Here is a 17839-nt window from a genome sequence, read left to right on the forward strand (position 1 = left end):
TTACTTTTCACCAAAGCCCAAAGTAGTCACTTGCAATATTTATGGCGGTTTTGAGAACTTGATGAAAGCATCCTAGAAAATACACACACATGTGCAATTTTGCATAAGGTATAAAAAGACTATAAATCTATCCACATGACCCTCTAGCACTTTATTGACCAATATGGTAGCCACAAGGTAACACGTAACAACACTAGCTTCATTTTAAATGCTCAATAGCCAACACTACATAAGTTCCATTGGACAGTGCTACTCTAGAATTTCATGAACACTAGGTAACTTCTGCCCCAAATAAACCCCTGTAGATCTGCTGGCTTGTACCCCCACTCCAAAACACCAGCTATTTTCTGTCTGAATATAGATGAGCCTCAAAGGCAGTAGGATCTTAACAGTAATTTTGAGTAACCGTGACAATCTATCTAGCTCTAAGTACCCATTTAATAACCTAAAATCAAAAGGAATTTACCTGGCAAATGATTCACCCTTCATTCTTCCCATGTCAAGGTATGTGTTGTTTTGCAAACATTCCCATACACATCCTGCAATAATAATCCAAGAGGCTTTTCTACGAGACAGGGTCAGGCTTCAGGAATTTGTTGTGCATTAATAACAGCTAATATTTGTCGAGTTCACACTAAGTGCTAGGTACTGTTCTAAGAATCCTGCATGTTAGCTCATTTAATCATCATTCCACATTATAAAGTGGGTATAGAATTAGTCCTTTAAAACTGATGAGGGTACTGAGGTTTGGGGCTTAACAAGATTTAATAACTTGTCTGAGACAACATAGTAAATGCCAGAGAACTGGTTATGAGATTAGTATCTAGTATCTTGAAATATAAATATCTGTAACATGACAATGGTCTTTGAGAACTTGGAGGTCACAAAGTTTTCCGAAATAGACTTGTACTTGCCAGTGCACTATGAAGCCTCTGGATCTGCATCTGCCACAACTGCTTGTGGACTTGACTTTTTCCCTAGAGTGGAACAAGAAAAAAAAAAAAAACTCAGGACTCTTCTTGTGTTCTCTTAACACCCTTTACTATCATGGTGGTCTGAATTTCAGCGATAGACTAGCTGTGTGACCCTGAGCAAGTAGCTTCATTGACACTTCGTGCCGTTATCTGTAACATGGGCATGATAATAGCATATACTTCCTAATTTTGTGTGTTGTGAGGATCTGGCTGCATGTAAGCAGGCACTCAATAAACAGTGCTGGTTGTCATGGCTCACTCCTAAGACTTCTGTATCGTGAGTTGATGGGCCTGGCCTTTGATGGAGGGAATGGAGAAACTGGGCCATCTTTAGCCGTGGACACCCACATCACAGCTGGGCCACCCACCCCTCACCAGCACAACTCAGGAAACCAGCCCTCTGGGTGTGCTTTCATTTACTTCTCACAAGGCAGGTTTATGGCGGAGCTAGAAGATGAATAAGATCCTGGGCCCGCAGGGCTGGAAGAATGAAGTACCTGTCCCAGGCAAGTTTAAAATCCGGTTTAAAATCGGAAGCCAAAAATAAATATATCGATCGATCGATCGATCAACCAATCGGAAGCCAGAGGTGCGGGGCCAAGTCTCTAGCAGCCTTCGAGGACGTCTAGATGCCCAATAAAGAGGACCCTGGCTCGTCAGACGACTGCCACCAGCACCCAGCCCCAAGGCCTCAGTACCACAAGGGATCCACGGTTTTCCCCTACCGCTTTCTCTTTTAGTAATTTATTTATCTTATTTTATTTTTTAAAGATTATATTTATTTTTAGAAAGAGGGGAAGGGAGAAAGGGAGAGAAACATCAATGTGTGGCTGTCTCTCCCAAGCCGCTGCTAGGGACCTGAGCCGCTGCCAGGGTCCCCTACCACTTTCCATCCCTCCGGCACCGCCCAGAGCGCAGGCGCAAGCGTAGTTGCGTAGTTGCGAGCACCACGGACTGCAACTCCCAGCAGGCCCCAAAGAGCCGCTGACCTGGGCGGGGCAGCTCACTTCCCGCCAGTGACTCAGACGCCGAGCTGGCTTTTAGACACCTGCTCCTCAGTTTTGCAGGCCGCTGGGGCGGTTAGGTCTTTCACCTTTAAGTCTAACGTACTGGAGCGGGTGGAGACCACCTTTAAATTCGTTATGGCCGGGACAGTAACTCTCAAACTTGGCTAGGGCTGAAGAATTTCTCAGGGGTGGGGGCGGGAATGTTAACAATTCGGATTTCCAAGCGAACCCCGAAACTCACGCACTGGATCTCGCTTGGCTAGAGTACTTGTATCTTAGCAAGCTTTCCGGGAATTGTAACCCAGGTAGCCTGCCGGTCACAACAGTTTTAGGACTTCTTACAAATTGATTTAGCAAACCTATTCCGCCCACCCATGGCCAACCCCGAGAAACCTAGGGTGTCCGGGCTCGCGGGAGCGGCTCCGCCTCTCGTCTTGAATTGGCCGCGCGCTGGTCCCGTCATGAGATAAATCTTCCTTTCTGGTTGGCCGGCGGGGAATCTGGGGAAATATTACCCAATGGGCGTTATAGTTCTCAGAACATGACCTGGAAATTGGTCTCAGGCAGGCGTCTTTGGCTGTGGATACTTAACTCACGCGCTAAAACTTCCGGCGTGGGAGTTGAGCGTTGAGTTCTGTGTGAGTCCGCGACACAGCGAAAAGCGTGGTGCTCAAGTCCTTCCCTAGGGAGGTCCTGGGGAGGGCTGGGCAGGGGGCTGGCGCAGTGGCCCTGGGCACCTACTGAGGCCAAGGCTTCGGAAGCGGCTGCGATCCGGCTGGAGCTGGCTCTTTGGCCCAGACTTGAAGCCCAGGGTCCTCCGGCTCCTGCGGACACCGGCCATCCCTGCGTGAAGCGGGGGCTCCTTTCCAGGAGGGCGCAGCTGGTTTCCCGGGTAAGGCACTTTGAGTGCATGACAATGGCGTCGTGCTTGGGCTCCCAGGATCAGGAAGGGCTCCTGATAGTGAAATTGGAGGAGGACTGCGCCTGGAGCCAGGAACTGCTGCCACCGGACCCAAGGCCCAGCCCGGAGGCCTCCCACCTGCGCTTTAGACGGTTTCGCTTCCAAGAGGCTGCTGGGCCCCGGGAAGCCCTCAGTCGTCTCCAAGAGCTTTGCCATGGGTGGCTGCGGCCTGAGATGCTCACCAAGGAGCAGATCTTAGAGCAACTGGTGCTGGAACAGTTTCTAATCATCCTGCCTCAGGAGATTCAGAGCAGAGTGCAGGAGCTGCATCCGGAGAGCGGCGAGGAAGCGGTAACCCTTGTGGAAGATATGCAGAGAGAGCTTGGGAAATTGAAGCAACAGGTGAGGAAAAGAGTTGTATTTGGGGTTTGGCTCTGACTGGGATTAGCGGGCCGGCCCAGTTCCGTACACGAATTTACTTGGTTTCCCTGAGTGGGCCTTACATAGGCAAGAAGCCTTTTTGTAGTTTAGTCAGGAACATAAATCATCCAGATTTTACCCAAATGAGTGAGTAGCGAAGAGTGCCCTATTTCCATTTGGAGTCAGTATCCCTGCTTTAGTGCGAGTCCCGCCCGGACTCAGCTCGCAGGGTTCAGATCGTCACTGTTTCATAATAGCGTTGCGACTTTAGTAACTTTGGGAAAGTTACTAAATCTTTTTGAGGGCAAGTTACTGAATCTTCTTTACCTTCAGATACACCACTGGTAAAATGAGAGTGATGAAATACCTTTCTAGTGTTGCTTTGACCGTTAGAGGGAAAGCAACAGGTAATTTTTGTTTTTCCTAAATTCTTGCAGCACACCTGTTAAAAAATCACTGCCTTAAACAGTCACATTACTTTCCGAATCACACTTTTAGCAGTATTTTTTATTTTGCTTGATGAAAAGCACTCAAGCAAGTTGTTACAGTCAGACGTTTTTAAATTGATTTGAGAGAGAAACATCTATTTGTTGTTCCACTTATTTATGCACTCATTGGTTGATTTTTGCGTGTGCTCAGTCTGACTGGGACTGAACCTGCCACCTTGGTGTAGTGGGATGATGCTTTAACCAACTGAGCCACCTGGCCAGTTTTGATTACACTACTGGCTTAGAGTTAGTGCTAAATAGCTGTTAGCTGTCGTTATTTTAGAGTTAGCAGTCTGGTCTCCAGTGCAGAGCTGGGTGGGAGTTTGCTGTAGACTCCCAGTTATTAGAAAACCAGTTTGGCACTGTTGCTTTGAGGGCACTTGTGTCCCCAGGGTCCCCAAGTTTAACTTATCCAGTAGTGAGGAATGGGAGCATTTAGAAAAGGTGAGGGAAAGCAGGAGGGAGTGGGGTGTGTCCAGAAGAGTTGTGTGGGGCAGGTGTTCTCTGGGAGTGGACTTTTGTTCTCCTACCATGCACCCCCATTTTCTTACATGCACTTGGGATCAGAAAGGCCTGTAGTAGAAACCATGCTTCTCTTTTTCTGGGCCCAAAGGGATCACCAGTGGTTCACTGTTGAAAGCTTGCTCTCAGAATTCTGTACTAATTTCCTTTCTGTGGGGCCCTGTTGTGATGATGAGTAATGTGGGTTGGTTCCCAGGTCACAAACCATGGGCTGGGAACAGAAGTGCTTTCGGAGGAGCCTTTGTCTCTGGAAACAGAACGAAAGTCACCGAGCTTCAAGCTGGAGCCAATGGAGACTGAGCGAAGCCCTGGGCCCAGGCTGCAGGAGCTGCTAGGCCCCAGCCCTAAAAGGGACCCACAGGCTATAAAGGAGAGGGGTGAGGAACAGTCATCTGGGTAGGTGGGGGGGGGGAGGTTTGGGTTTGCCTCTGACATCAGCAGGATGGAGCACCGATGCCAGCAAGAGGCAGTTTCTGCCCTCAGGGTTCCCAGAGTGGAGTGAAATACCTAGAAGTGATAGTTAGGTTCTTCTGGAGGTGGGAGGAGGGAGGTAAAGAGATTTCTTAGCTCTTTCATATGCAGAACAGAGACATTTAGAACTAAATGAATGATTGAGGACTCGAAGCTGCAGAATACTGGTACTCTTACCCTTACTCCTGCATTTAGGATATCATTTTGGAGATGACTTTATTATGCCTCTCTTGCCTTCTTTTGTTCAGTGTTCAATCCTTAGAGCAGAGACTGAGTGTTGGGGAATGGATACTGTGTTGTAATAATCCTTGGGTTGCTAAGAATTAGGGATGCCGTTCTCATCATGATTTCTATCATCTTCAGCATTATCTGCTCCCTGGCTTTCTCTCTTTCCTCCTGAAGGAAACTTGGAAGACAAGATGACTGGGCCCCAGGTGATGTGGAAGTTCTCAATGTCTTCCCCCAGCACACACCCCCCCATACCCTGTGTTGCTCTTGTGGTGGTGGGGTCCTTTTGCCACTTGGAGAGGATCCTTTCTCCCTCACCACTGTGTCTCCCCCACTTTCTTTATATGACTCCTCTTTACCTCACTCCTAGGCTTTGTGTCCTTCTTCTCCATGAAATGTATCCTCAGCACTCTGGGTTTTGCCCCTTTAACCCATGACTCTGCTTGAATTGTTCTTGGTGTCTCTGGGGCTAAAGAAGATCTTGTACTGTTTCAGTTGCCTGAGAGCTTAGAGGACGTGGCTATGTACATCTCCCAGGAGGAGTGGGGGCATCAGGATCCTAGTAAGAGGGCTGTCTCCAGGGACACGGTGCAGGAGAGTTATGAGAATGTGGACTCACTGGGTAAGGACTTCTTTTCCAGGAATGAACACTGAGCCATTTGACCAGGTTCCTCTGTCTTACCCACTCACCTCCCAGACATAAGTTCCCAGTTTTTCCAAAAGACCTCCCTTTGTTTAAAATCCGCTGAACTAGGATGAGTTAAACTGCTTCCAAATGGCACATTTGGCACACTTACAGGCCCCAGCTGCCAGAACTGAAGGCAGGGAGTCTGAGCCATGATGGATTTCCCAAGGCAGAACAAGTCAAATCGGGTGACTGTCCCCACCCACCCCAACCACATACTGTGGAATTGTAAGTTCTTAATGCCTTGCAATTTTGAGATGTTTATTCTTCTGATCTCACCTGTGTTTTCTGTGCTTCATTAGTATTCCTAGGCCCTTCCCCAAAGACACAAATTTCAGTGGCAGTGGCATCAACATTCCAGTTCAGCAGCTCTCCCATCCCTTAAAAATTCAAGAAGTGGGGAAGACCTTATGGAAATTTGGAAATGATAAATATATCCAAAAGTGGAGCTAGATAAATCAAGCACAAATTAAGATGCATCTGTGTGTTGATTTGTTATGCAGAGATCTAAAATGAGGCCTATGAAATACGACGAAAAAACAGTTTTTTAGGTGGAGAGTGGACACAAAATTCATAGGATTTAGATGGGGAGGGTATGCAGGTATTGTTTAATTCCATCAACTTTTATGTATGTATGAAAATTCTCATAATAAAAGTTGGGGGAAGTCTTAAAAAACCTAAGACAGGAATGTGTCCATTACGATTATGACTACATCTACACACACACAGTAGAAGAGTCACACTGGACTTTGCTTTCATATATTAGGTTTTCATAAAGAGTAGCACAGCTATCAGTTCACTTGCACTAATTCTGCAAAGGGGTCACAGCTGGGTTTGTTTGGTTGCCTTCATTGGGATCTCCTCCAGGTTTTCCATCACTGTGCTGTGGTTTGGTGCCCTAAGTTTAACACAGCTCTTTCAGTGAGTGCAAAATAGGAAAAGAAGTTCACATCACAAGTCCTTAGAACTAAACTGTTTAAAGTTCATGTTTGCTGGAGTTGGAGTGAGGTTTTTGTTTTTAGCATAGCACAGGAATGGCACTTTGGGATTTTGACCTCAGGGTCCTTTCGGAACCTCCTGGTCCTTTTCTGATTATCCATGCTATATTTTCTCCTTCTGGAGTTGCCCAAAGTAGGTTTTATTCTCTATCTCTACATAAGAGTCAAGCCTCTTTTACAATATTAAACTGATAGCTCAAGGAACTAACTATCCTGACCATGTTTGTTTAATTACCAAAGTGCACATTCTCATTGCAAGAAAACTCCAAGTACTATAAAAGTGTGAAAAGAAAACTAGTCTCACCCAATTTCTTTTTCTAGAGGTAACCACTAGGAACAGGTTAGTGTATATATTCCAAGTAATTGTTGTCAGGCTTACTGCACCCTCTGTATCCACCCACTGAGGATAGGGAATAAGACTATCTTTGTTTGCTTTGCCCGGTGGAGGGAAGTGGTGGCATAGAAATCTATTTCTTTCATTGTGAACAGAATCTCAGGTTTCCAATCAGAAGGCCCTCAGCACTCAGGTGGAACAAGGAAGAAAACCATGGGATTCCAGTGTCCAGACATGCAAGGAGGGACTGAACCCCAGAAGCCCCGTTTCAGGTAAGGAAGGTGAGCAGCCTGCCCAGCTAGTTTCCCCCACTGGGAGTGAGGAATTTGAGGGTTTCGGGATGGGGCTAGCCTGTCATGGCTGCCAGGGAGGTACATGAGTCCTGTGTCCTCACTGCCCACTTCCATCCCAGTGAGGCAGGCAAGGCACCCAGAGTTCAAAACGTAAGGAAACATTCACTCATGGGCTCACTTGCACATCTTAGTCAGTAGCTTTGCTCCATCTCTCCCATTTCAGAAGGGCAGAGTCAGAGGCTCAGTTAAAGATGGATGTGGGGACCCCTACAAAGGAATAATACTGGTCTGAGCTCTGATTCCTGAGCAATGAATGGCCCCACCTTTTATCCAGATGCCTCTTTAGAGTGCCTTTGCTGTAAGGGGAAGATGGAAAACTGAGGTGCTACCTTTCTGCCCTTCTGACCTGTTAGTAGCAGGCATATGGGATTTTCTTTTTCTCTAGGGTAGAAATAATGTAGAGGTTTGGTTTCTCTCTCTCCTTCCCCCCCCCACTTCTCTCCCCCAGGGGAAGAGAAATTTGAGATTCAGGAAGAAAGTACTCAGTCTATTTCCCCTGAGAGCATCCATCTGCAGGTGCTTCTGCCTGGCCAGGCCAGAGGGGAGGTGCCCTGGAGTCCTGAGCAGGGACGGCCTGGGGACAGGGCAGAAGGACATTGGGAACCTCCCCCAGGTGATCAGATGGAGCAGTCCTTAGTGGGGGCCACAAGTTGCAGAGAAGTGGGACAACCAAAGGAACTGCAGCGGAAGAAGCTCCACTTGTGTCCCTTATGTGGCAAAAATTTCTCTAACAACTCAAATCTTATTAGGCACCAGAGAATACATGCAGCAGAGAGGCTGTGTATGGGTGTGGAGTGCAGTGAAATCTTTGGTGGGAGCCCCCACTTTTTATCACTACACAGAGCACACTTGGGAGAGGAGGCCCATAAGTGCCTCGAATGTGGAAAAAGCTTCAGCCAGAATACCCACCTGACTCGCCATCAGCGCACCCACACAGGCGAGAAGCCCTATCAATGTAATGTATGTGGAAAAAGCTTCTCTTGCAACTCCAACCTCCACAGACACCAGAGAACACATACTGGTGAAAAGCCCTATAAGTGCCCTGAGTGTGGGGAGATCTTTGCTCACAGTTCCAATCTCCTTAGGCACCAGAGAATACACACGGGAGAGAGACCCTATAAGTGTGCTGAGTGTGGAAAAAGTTTTTCTCGCAGTTCCCACCTTGTCATACATGAAAGAACTCATGAGAAAGAGAGGCTTTACCCCTTCTCCGAGTGTGGGGAAGCAATGAATGACAGCGGCCCCTTTCTTACAAATCATGGAACCCACAAGGCAGAGAAGAAACTCTTTGAATGTTTGACTTGTGGGAAAAGCTTCCGTCAGGGCATGCATCTCACCAGACATCACCGAACGCACACAGGAGAGAAACCATATAAATGTACCCTTTGTGGAGAAAACTTTTCTCATAGATCCAACTTAATCAGGCACCAGAGAATTCACACGGGAGAGAAACCCTATACCTGTCATGAATGTGGAGACAGTTTCTCTCACAGCTCCAATCGGATTCGTCATCTAAGAACCCATACAGGAGAGAGACCCTATAAATGTTCTGAATGTGGAGAAAGCTTTTCCCGGAGTTCACGCCTTATGAGTCATCAGAGAACTCACACCGGATAAAAAAAACCATGGGGTTTCATTTTGCCCCAGATAAGGTGGCATATTCAGAGGATCCTGTTGAGAGCTGGTATTTCTTTCCCTGCTGAACAAAAGAGTAACAGGGATAGGTATGTGTGGTGGTCTATGTGAGGGAGGTGCAGAGACAGCTAAGGATTCACATAAAGCTACAAAGGAATTCTGTTTGGACTAGTGAGGGTGACAAGTCTTTGAGGTGACCTGCTCAGGGCAGAATTCTCTGTGAAGTCCATTTTGTCTCAGTATACCTACCCCTTTCGAATATTTAGTGATATTCAAATTGTGATTTGGGTGCCTTACTGTGTCTGTGTTCAGTGTCTTTCCCAGCAACTTTGGGAATCCATGTAACTTTCTTTTTCTTTTTCTTTTTCTTTCTTTTTTTTTTTTTTAAGATTTTATTTATTTAGAGGGGAAGGGAAGGAGAGAGGGAGAGAAATACCAATGTATGGTTGCCTCTCATGCATCCCGTGCTGGGAACTGGCCCACAGCCTAGGCGTGTGCCCTGACTGGCAATCGAACTGCGATCCTTTGGCTCACAGGCCCTTGCTCAATCCACTGAGCTACACCAGCCAGGGCCCATGTAATTTTATGTAACTTCTTCCTCACTTGGGACATTCAGCAGGAGCATTTGAGCTCCTGAGGCCCTTGAGACCAAAGAAGAGGGGGGTGAGTCTCATGAGAAACCAGCTTGAGCGCAAGGAAAGACTAGGTGGTAAGTTGTACCTCTCCCAAAGGCCCTGAGGGGGAAACAAGCCATAGTGCCCCTCAGTGGCCTGACAGGAGGGCCCATTGGCAGGCCGTACATATCAGAGTCACCTCAGACAAAACGGACCCAGAAACCTAAGGAAAACAAGTAATTTGCAGGTCAGCCTAGGAATTGGCGGAGGGTGCTGGAGTCTAAATTAGTCTACCCTTTGTAGAGATCAAGAGTTCCTCCACCTGTGTCAGAGAAAGATATACAGAGCTCTGGAGTCTTCAGGGGGTTCCATATAAGATGGGTTTCCTAGACTTTGAAAATGTGGATGATAGGGAAATTAGGGATCATGCCTTTCCTTGTTGGAAATATGTTTTGATGGTAATAAATATCTTCAGGAAACATGAAAGTGTGTGACTCTTCATTGAGATCCTTTGTTCTGGCCTCCAGCATTGATCTGTATCCCATCTGCTTTGGTTGGAGGACTTACTGTTTGTAGTCTTGCTGGGTTGGTCATGAAGGGTCCCACAAAGGTGGTAGCAGACAGGATGAGTAGGATGTAGCCCTCACCAACTCCAGGCTGGGACTGCTACACCGCGGTAACAAAGGGTCAATTTCGGTGGCTGCTTGAGGTGATGTCATAATGGTCTTCAAGGTTTTCTTTCCTTTGCTGGTGTCCAACAGTGCATGATTTAAAAAAAAAATTTGGGGGGAAAGTAACTGAAGGAAGGTTGGGGTTGGGCTCTTCAGAGACAGGGTGTCTTGGTCTTACAAATGATTCCCAGGAAAAGATGGTCCTGATATAACAGTTACTGCCCATTACTGGAGAGAAGGTATATGGGGAGGGCAGATCATTAGATGAAAGCATTATATCTTATTTTTAAATACTTCATTTTCAGAGGTAAAAGGAGAGAGGAAGAGAAACATCAATGTATGTTTGCCTCTTGTGTACCCTCTACTGAGGACCTGGCCTGCAATCCACCCATATACCCTGACTGGGAATCGAATTGGCAATCCTTTGGTTTGCAAGCCAACACTCAGTCCACTGAGCTACACCAGCCAGGGCAGGAAGCATTATATTTTAGAATGGGTAATTAGGAATATAATTTTAGGAGCATGTATCTATGGGGAAGGGGTAGAATACCAAGAAGTATTCTAGGAGTAGGACATTATCAGTCTTCTCTCAGCCCTGCCTCAGTATAGTGAGACTTTTTCCTTGGTTTTCTGAGGCAGTTTTTAAAAACTTACTGTTTCTCACTTCTTTGCCTTTCTCTTACCCACAAGAAGACAATGGTAGTGCAGAGGGTGGAGGGTTGAGGATTTAAGAGATGTAGGATCCACAGTGGTAGGAGTGGGCCAGGATCAGATATAGCTGCTGATGCCATGATGGTACTAAGAATTCTCTTTGGCTAAGGTGGCAGACAGCATTGTAAATCTTATGAGACTGGAAAATACCTCTCCCCCTTCACTCTCCCTCCTGTCACTTCCTCACAATAATATCACCCATGTTGATTTTATGATGTGTCCAACTGGTGGAATTCCTGCTTGAAGCATTGCAACTTCAGGCTTATAGCAACAAGGACCCATGCGTATTTGCTTTTGCACTAAAAAGGCTTTCCAGTAGGAGCCTCTACTTTCCAACAGTGTAGCTCCTTTTTAGCAGATTTCAGATGCATAGCTGTTCTCAGCCTTGTTTTAATGAGATAGTGTCACAAATCATTGCATGTAAAATCCTTGGCACAGTGCCTGGCACATAGAAAGTATCTATTTGTGCCTTCTGTGGGCAGATAATACTTGCAACACTTTCTTCAAACTCCACTGGCTGAAAGAGCAGGCAGGCCCTTCACTGCAAGGGATGGCCAAGGGTATGCTTTTTCACGTTCATACTTTCATATGACACACGAACTGTTGACATGCTTTCATTTGCTAGTCCCTCTTGTAAAAGAAGCGGAGTAGATTCCAACTGGCTTTTATTCAAGGGGACAATAATGCAATAAAGACCCCTGCCCCCTCAGTTGAAATGGGTACACAGGAGACCTGGGAGATATGGCCTCACAGACAGCAAATGTAGCACAGGAGACCAACAGAAAGGCTCCTTGGTGGAGAATCGGTAATACACTTAGGCAATGTGAAAACGCCTGGCAGAGGCAGGCCAGACAGCAATGAGGACAAAGCCTGTAGTGTCAGAAACTAGAAGCGTTAAATACTAAATTGTTTTTTTCGCCCCAGAAAATCCTGTCAGAAATCTTAAGGATTTGTACTGTATGAATGAAGGAATTTATGGCTGTCAACATCATATCTGAAATTTGTCATTGATAATCATTGAATTAATCAACTGATACGATTTTGGAATAGGCAAAATCACTGCCACTGCTTTAAGACTTGTAATTTTTGTAAATGTTTCACAGGCATTTGAAACAACTAAGGTTAAAAGTCTTAATGTATGTTACAGAAAATCAGCTAGCAAATTATCACTAGGGGGCTTCTTTGTTGGGTGTCAGGAGATCAAGAATAGCAAGATGAATTAAAAGCAAAAGTGCATTTATTAGAAGCATTTTTTAAGGCTTCAATTTAGCTTGCAAGCACTTCTGATGAAAACTTAAATTTCCATTCTCGAAAGGGAGATTGGCCCTGAGTGATGTGGCCCAAGTGGATTGGGTGCTGGCTTGCAAACCAAAAAGTCACTGGTTCCACTCCCAGTCAGGACACAAGCCTGGGGTTGCCAGCCATGTCCCTGGCAGGGGGTGCATAAGAGGCAACCACACTTGGATGTATTCCTCTCTCCCTCCCTTCCTGTCTCTCAAAATAAATTAAAAAAATAAAATCTTTTAAAAAGGGACTAATATGATATTTTCTCATCACATACTTTTTACTGAATGGGTCTAAGTGTTGCCTGAGTTAGGAGGCAGTGGGAATGGTCTGTGTAAATTCAATGACAAAATGGTTGATGAAAAGTGGCTCAGATCACAAGTAAAATTCTGACAGATCTAGTTAATGTCGCCAGTTCATCACTGAGACTTGAACGTCTCAGAAGCTTTAGGCAAATCAAAACTGATAACTCACCAGGGTCCAAACTTGCTCCAGGGAGACAGTAAGATTTTCCCATGCAAAAAGGGTGGGGAAATCCAGGGTTACATTTTGGACACAACGAGCAACTGTTTGCCCCTTCATCCCTGCTTCCCCTCAAGGCAGGAAAACACTAGAACCTGGGTGTGGTTCCCCACTCCAAAGGTGAAACTGCCATTGAGCGGACTCACCACTCTCCTAGGAAGAGTCCCGCTTACATTTAGGAATCCAGCCGCTGCCATTGGAACAAGAGGTGCTTAGGTTTCTTGGAGGAACTCTAGTCTTCAGGATGGTTTCCAGAACCAGACTGCAGTCCTTTCCTTTTTTTGGGTTGGGTCAAAGCAAATGAATTTTTTGCTCCCACAGCTTAGCCTTACATGGACATGGAGGACAGAGGTGCTGCTTCCCTAGAACCTCCTGCCTGCTCCACCAGACTGGTCCCATCGAGGATGTTTCCCAAGTGGACCCAGGAGGAGCAAGGGCTGACATGGTGTTGGTGGCTGCATTCCGACAAACCTTTAAGCTCTGCCCTCCACGGCCCTTCAGGACTGGGGACTGAACCCAGGGAATATAAGCATGTTCATATCTGTGCCTGGCACTCTATGGCTGAGCCTGCTTGGACTTTCCCCTGCAGCCCCAGCCACTGTGGCTCCTCAACAGGGCTTTATGGCTGCGACAGGTGGTTCCTTTCACTCAGGCTGTCCCTCCATCTGGGAACTGCCTTTGCCCTGGCTGCTCTGGCCTGCAGGTGGGAGCTCATTCTCTGGTCGTGTTGACCACGCTCTCCCTGCAGGCTTCGACTACCAGGGCTGAGTTGGTCCACTATGCTCCAAGACTTACCTCTCTATACCCGAGGGGATACTTGCTGTGCAGCAGCACTCCCCTAAACGTCCTGTCGTTCAGATGCCGGTGTACCAACCCAAGGCCCACAACAAGGCTGGGCCAGCTCTCTTCTTCCCACAGGTGGCCAGCATGGGTGGTGGTTTGAATGCGATGGGCAGTCCATGGAGGGTCTTAAGCAGGAGAGGCTCTAACACCTTCTTGTTTTAGTTCGCTGTGCAAGGCTGTAGGGTTGGGGAAGGATTGGGAGACCAGAAAGAAGGGTAGGGAGACTAAAGAGATAAATGCAGTCACCAGGGCAGGGCGTGATGGCAGCCTGGACCTGGACTTGAACAGTGAGGTGGGAGAAGTGAAGACAAGAGGTATTCAGGTGGTAGAACCGACACGACTTTACGTGGGCCCAGATCAAAGTCTAAAATTTTAGACTTTGACCTCCAAAGTCCAAAATTTTAGGATGACCTCCAAGAGCACTGAAATTTTGGTGCTGAGCTCTTCCTGTCAGCTGCTCCTACAGCAACTATCCAAGGACGTTGCAGCTTCACAAGGAGATGCACTCACACCAATGAGGTCATGCTCAAGCTCTCCTTTTGCCCAGACTGCCCTCCCCCCCACTAAACTTTAAAGTCCAACTCAAAAGTCACCCTTGACCCTCTCAGATTTCCCCTGCACTCTGAAAGCCCTCTCCATACCCATCTTAGCTCTTACACATCCAACAGTGTTTTGTATTAGTTTTCTTTATAATTCATGTTTAAATGCCCAATGCTGTGCACAGTGCCTAGGTCAATGTGAAGTTTCCAGGATAGATACCTTTGAAAAGGGTGTGACTGCCTGCCATTTATTCTAGAATTATCACCATTGAGGGGAAAAAGATATATGATGCAATGACTCAAAAGGAACTAGACAGCGGTCCAGGACGCTCATCTGACATCCCATGACATCTTCCACAACCCATTCTACAACCCATTCTACCCCAGCCTTGAAAGGTGTTCTCAACAAATGCTAACTTCTTATTAATAACAAAACCCAAAATGTTAAGACAATAAGATATAAAATTGTATTTACAATGCAATCTGCCTATTTAAAAAATACACGAAACACACTGAACTGTTGAGTGCTATCTTTTAATATATCTTCTCCCATATTCCACAATAAGAGGAAAACAATAAATAGGTGGCAACAGATTTTAAAAACAGAGCATATTATACCACTAAATTGAAACATGAATCTATCCTTTTTAAATTCTTATTATTTTCAGAGAGAGGGGGAGGGAGAGAAACATTGATGTGAAAAACATTGATTTGTTGTCTCTCATACACCCCCAACCGGGGAACCTGGCCCCATAAGCTAGGCATGTGCCCTGACCCAGAATCCAACTGGTGTACCCTTTGGCTTGGGGACCCTTCAGTTTGCAGGCCTGCGCTCAATCCACTGAGCCACACCAACCAGGGATATCCTTATCTTAAAGGTAACTAAAGCTAGTCAGAATATAGCTTTGGTATATGCTCTGAACACATTTAAGGTAGCATTTAATGCTTTTCCCACATCCATTCTATTTTAGATAACCTGGGACAATAATTCCTCATTATTCAGATCCTTGTCTAAAATAGAAAAAATGTAGATTAATGTATATTAAAGAAACAATATTTTCAAATTGTATTATTTATAAACAACATACAAATGGGCACTGATATGCAAAATGAGGTCAGCTGATAAAAAGTGACAATTCACAATAGGTCTATGTCATATTATCACATAGCTGCAGAAATCTCTAAACACAAAAATCTAATTACTAGATCCAGAAGTTGAGGAATACTGGAAGAATCCTTAATATCATGAAACATAGTTTTCAAAAAACTACCAGTTCTAGAATGGACTCTACTCTAGAACTGTTTCTTGATTGTTTCTTGTTGCAACTCTTTCAGTGTGAAATGGAACCTTTGAAACTCAGGTGTAGCATCAACAAAGTCAAGAAGGTCGTCCAAATTCTTTCTTACAGTAGATATTCAGCAATCTGCTCTTGAGCTCCTCTTCCTTTCTGAACAACTTTTGTAATCCCACCTTTTGATTTGGGGGGATTATCCCTCACTTCATCATCCCCATTTAACCACCCCCATCACCATCCATCTTGGTTTCCAAGTCCCCACATTTCTGAAGACTTTGTATATAATCCCCATCTTCTAATCATTGAAGATCATACTAAGGTTCCTTTTTGCAAAGAAGATTTTCCCACAAATTTGCTTTGGTTATTCGTTTCACTGCATCCCAACTCTTTGCCCAATTAAAAACTGCATTTTTTAAAAGATTTTATTATTTTTAGAGAGGAAAGAAAGGAGAAAAGGAGAGAATTATCAATGTATGGTTGCCTCTCGTGAGTCCCCTGCTGGGAACTGGCCTGCAACCCAGGCATGTGCCCTGACTGGGAATTGAACTGCAATCGTGTGGTTTGCAGGCCCACGCTCAATAAAAACTGCATTTTTTATGTTACAGATTTTAATCTTGGAAATTCCTTTTCCTCCTTTATCTTGCTCATCATCATTTTCTTCAAAAATTACAAGACTCTCTTCAAGTTGCTTCCACCTATAAAGTTGTTTGCAGCTTAAGATCACACCTTGATTCATTGGTTGAATCAAGGTTGAAGTGTTGTGGGGAAAAAACATGCATTTTATTTGACCATCCTCACTAGTTAGTGATTCAGCAGAAGGGTGAACAGGAGAATTGTCTAGAAGTAACAAGGCTCTGACATCCTCTTCATGGAATCTTAGAACATTAAGTTGAAAATGCCTGACCTCAGGAACAAAATTTTGAAAGAACCATTCTGAAAACAATTCCCTTGTGAACCAAACATTTTTACTAGGTTTATCTATAACAGGTAATCTACTCATGTCCTCTTTCACACTTTTGGGCAACTTTGATTTTCCAATAATGATAGACTTTAACTTATGAGTTCCACCTGCATTTGCACATAAAAGAACAGATAACCGTTCTTTGTTTATTTTCCTTCCAGGGAGGTAGATATCTTTTCTACTTGCCTGAGTGTTTTCTGGCACTGATTTCCAAGAGGTCAGTCTCATCCCCACTGTATGTTGAGCTAGAAGCAGTTTCTCTTCTTTGATAAGCATGTAGTTTTTCTCGAAATGGCTCAATGTTTTCTGAAACTGAACTTATGACTTGTTGCACACATACTTCTCGGTTCCCAGTTGCATGCCTATTTCGAAATCTAAAGAGCCAACCAGTACTAGCTTTGAAGTTTGTTCATCCAAAACATTGTGCAAATCTCTCTGCAGCAGCTTGAAGCTCCACACCTCTAACAGGGACACCAGCTGAGCATTTCTGTTGTTACCACATGTAGACTGCATTGTCTACATCATCATACTTGGCTCCTGTTGTCCTCTTTCTCTTCTCAGCCCCGACTAATGGTATGTCTTGTTTCAGTACAAAGTCCAAAATCAGTTTTTTATTCTTTTTAATGTCATGTTGGTTTACTGATCCCAAATTCATCCATTACACTTTTAAGAGATCATCCAGCTTCAATCCTACTTAGAACCTTCATTTTCTCCTCCAAATTCAATGTTGTATATTTTCCTCTGTTATTCATACTGAATTTGGTTTCAAACAACCAACAGGAGAATAAAAAGAAAAAGATTTAATGAACTGGAAAAAATATTTTAAAGCAAAGCAAAAAACCCCAAATTAGCTCGATGCCCTATAAGGCACGGGCATTTGTACTGAAGGGTAATGAATTAAAAAGGATAAGGGCTTATGATTGAAGTGTTAGTCTAATGAGGTAAAAGTATTATGAATTCAGAAGGCTACCAACGCCAAAGTCCTCTCTAGCTGTTGCTCCTGTAAGACATGGATGATCAGTTTTCAGAATGCCCCTGCTCCTCTTCTCCCTTGACAGATATAGCAAAACCAGTCAGGGAGAACAGGAATGCCTACATACTCTTTAAGTCAACACAGGAAAAGATACAAAAGAACAAGAGGAGGCAGGATGTGCTCACATGAAGTGCTGACCCACATGAGATAAGTCTCAATAAAAAGTGGTGCTTGAGAAGATGAGAATGTGGAAGACTCAAAGGCAAAGAGAGTAATCTTGGGTAGCAGAAATGCAGCAAGGCCTTTCCTCTTCCAAAAGTACCTGATTTTAGCTCACTGCCAGAAAAGAAAATGGTGCTTCTATTGCTCTGTATGTAGTGTTCACTGGGCAGCAGTCCACCCACCCAGAT

At 45.1% G+C, this 17839-nt stretch overlaps 1 protein-coding gene across 1 annotated transcript in view; it reads left to right on the forward strand.

The window, feature by feature from the left end:
* The first annotated feature begins 2028 nt into the window (after positions 1 to 2028).
* The window catches only part of ZNF75A (zinc finger protein 75a), a 31305-nt gene continuing 15494 nt past the window's right edge, over positions 2029 to 17839 (forward strand). The window contains exons 1-4 of the mRNA XM_037154591.2: positions 2029 to 3284; positions 4509 to 4689; positions 7184 to 7300; positions 7830 to 8972. Coding sequence (XP_037010486.2) covers positions 2892 to 3284; positions 4509 to 4689; positions 7184 to 7300; positions 7830 to 8972 — 1834 coding nt within the window. The 5' untranslated portion in view covers positions 2029 to 2891. The remainder of the gene's footprint in view (positions 3285 to 4508; positions 4690 to 7183; positions 7301 to 7829; positions 8973 to 17839) is intronic.

This window comes from Artibeus jamaicensis, unplaced genomic scaffold (assembly GCF_021234435.1).
Source record: "Artibeus jamaicensis isolate MK-2021 breed Jamaican fruit bat unplaced genomic scaffold, CSHL_Jam_final contig_700, whole genome shotgun sequence".
Classification (NCBI taxonomy): Eukaryota; Metazoa; Chordata; class Mammalia; order Chiroptera; family Phyllostomidae; genus Artibeus; species Artibeus jamaicensis.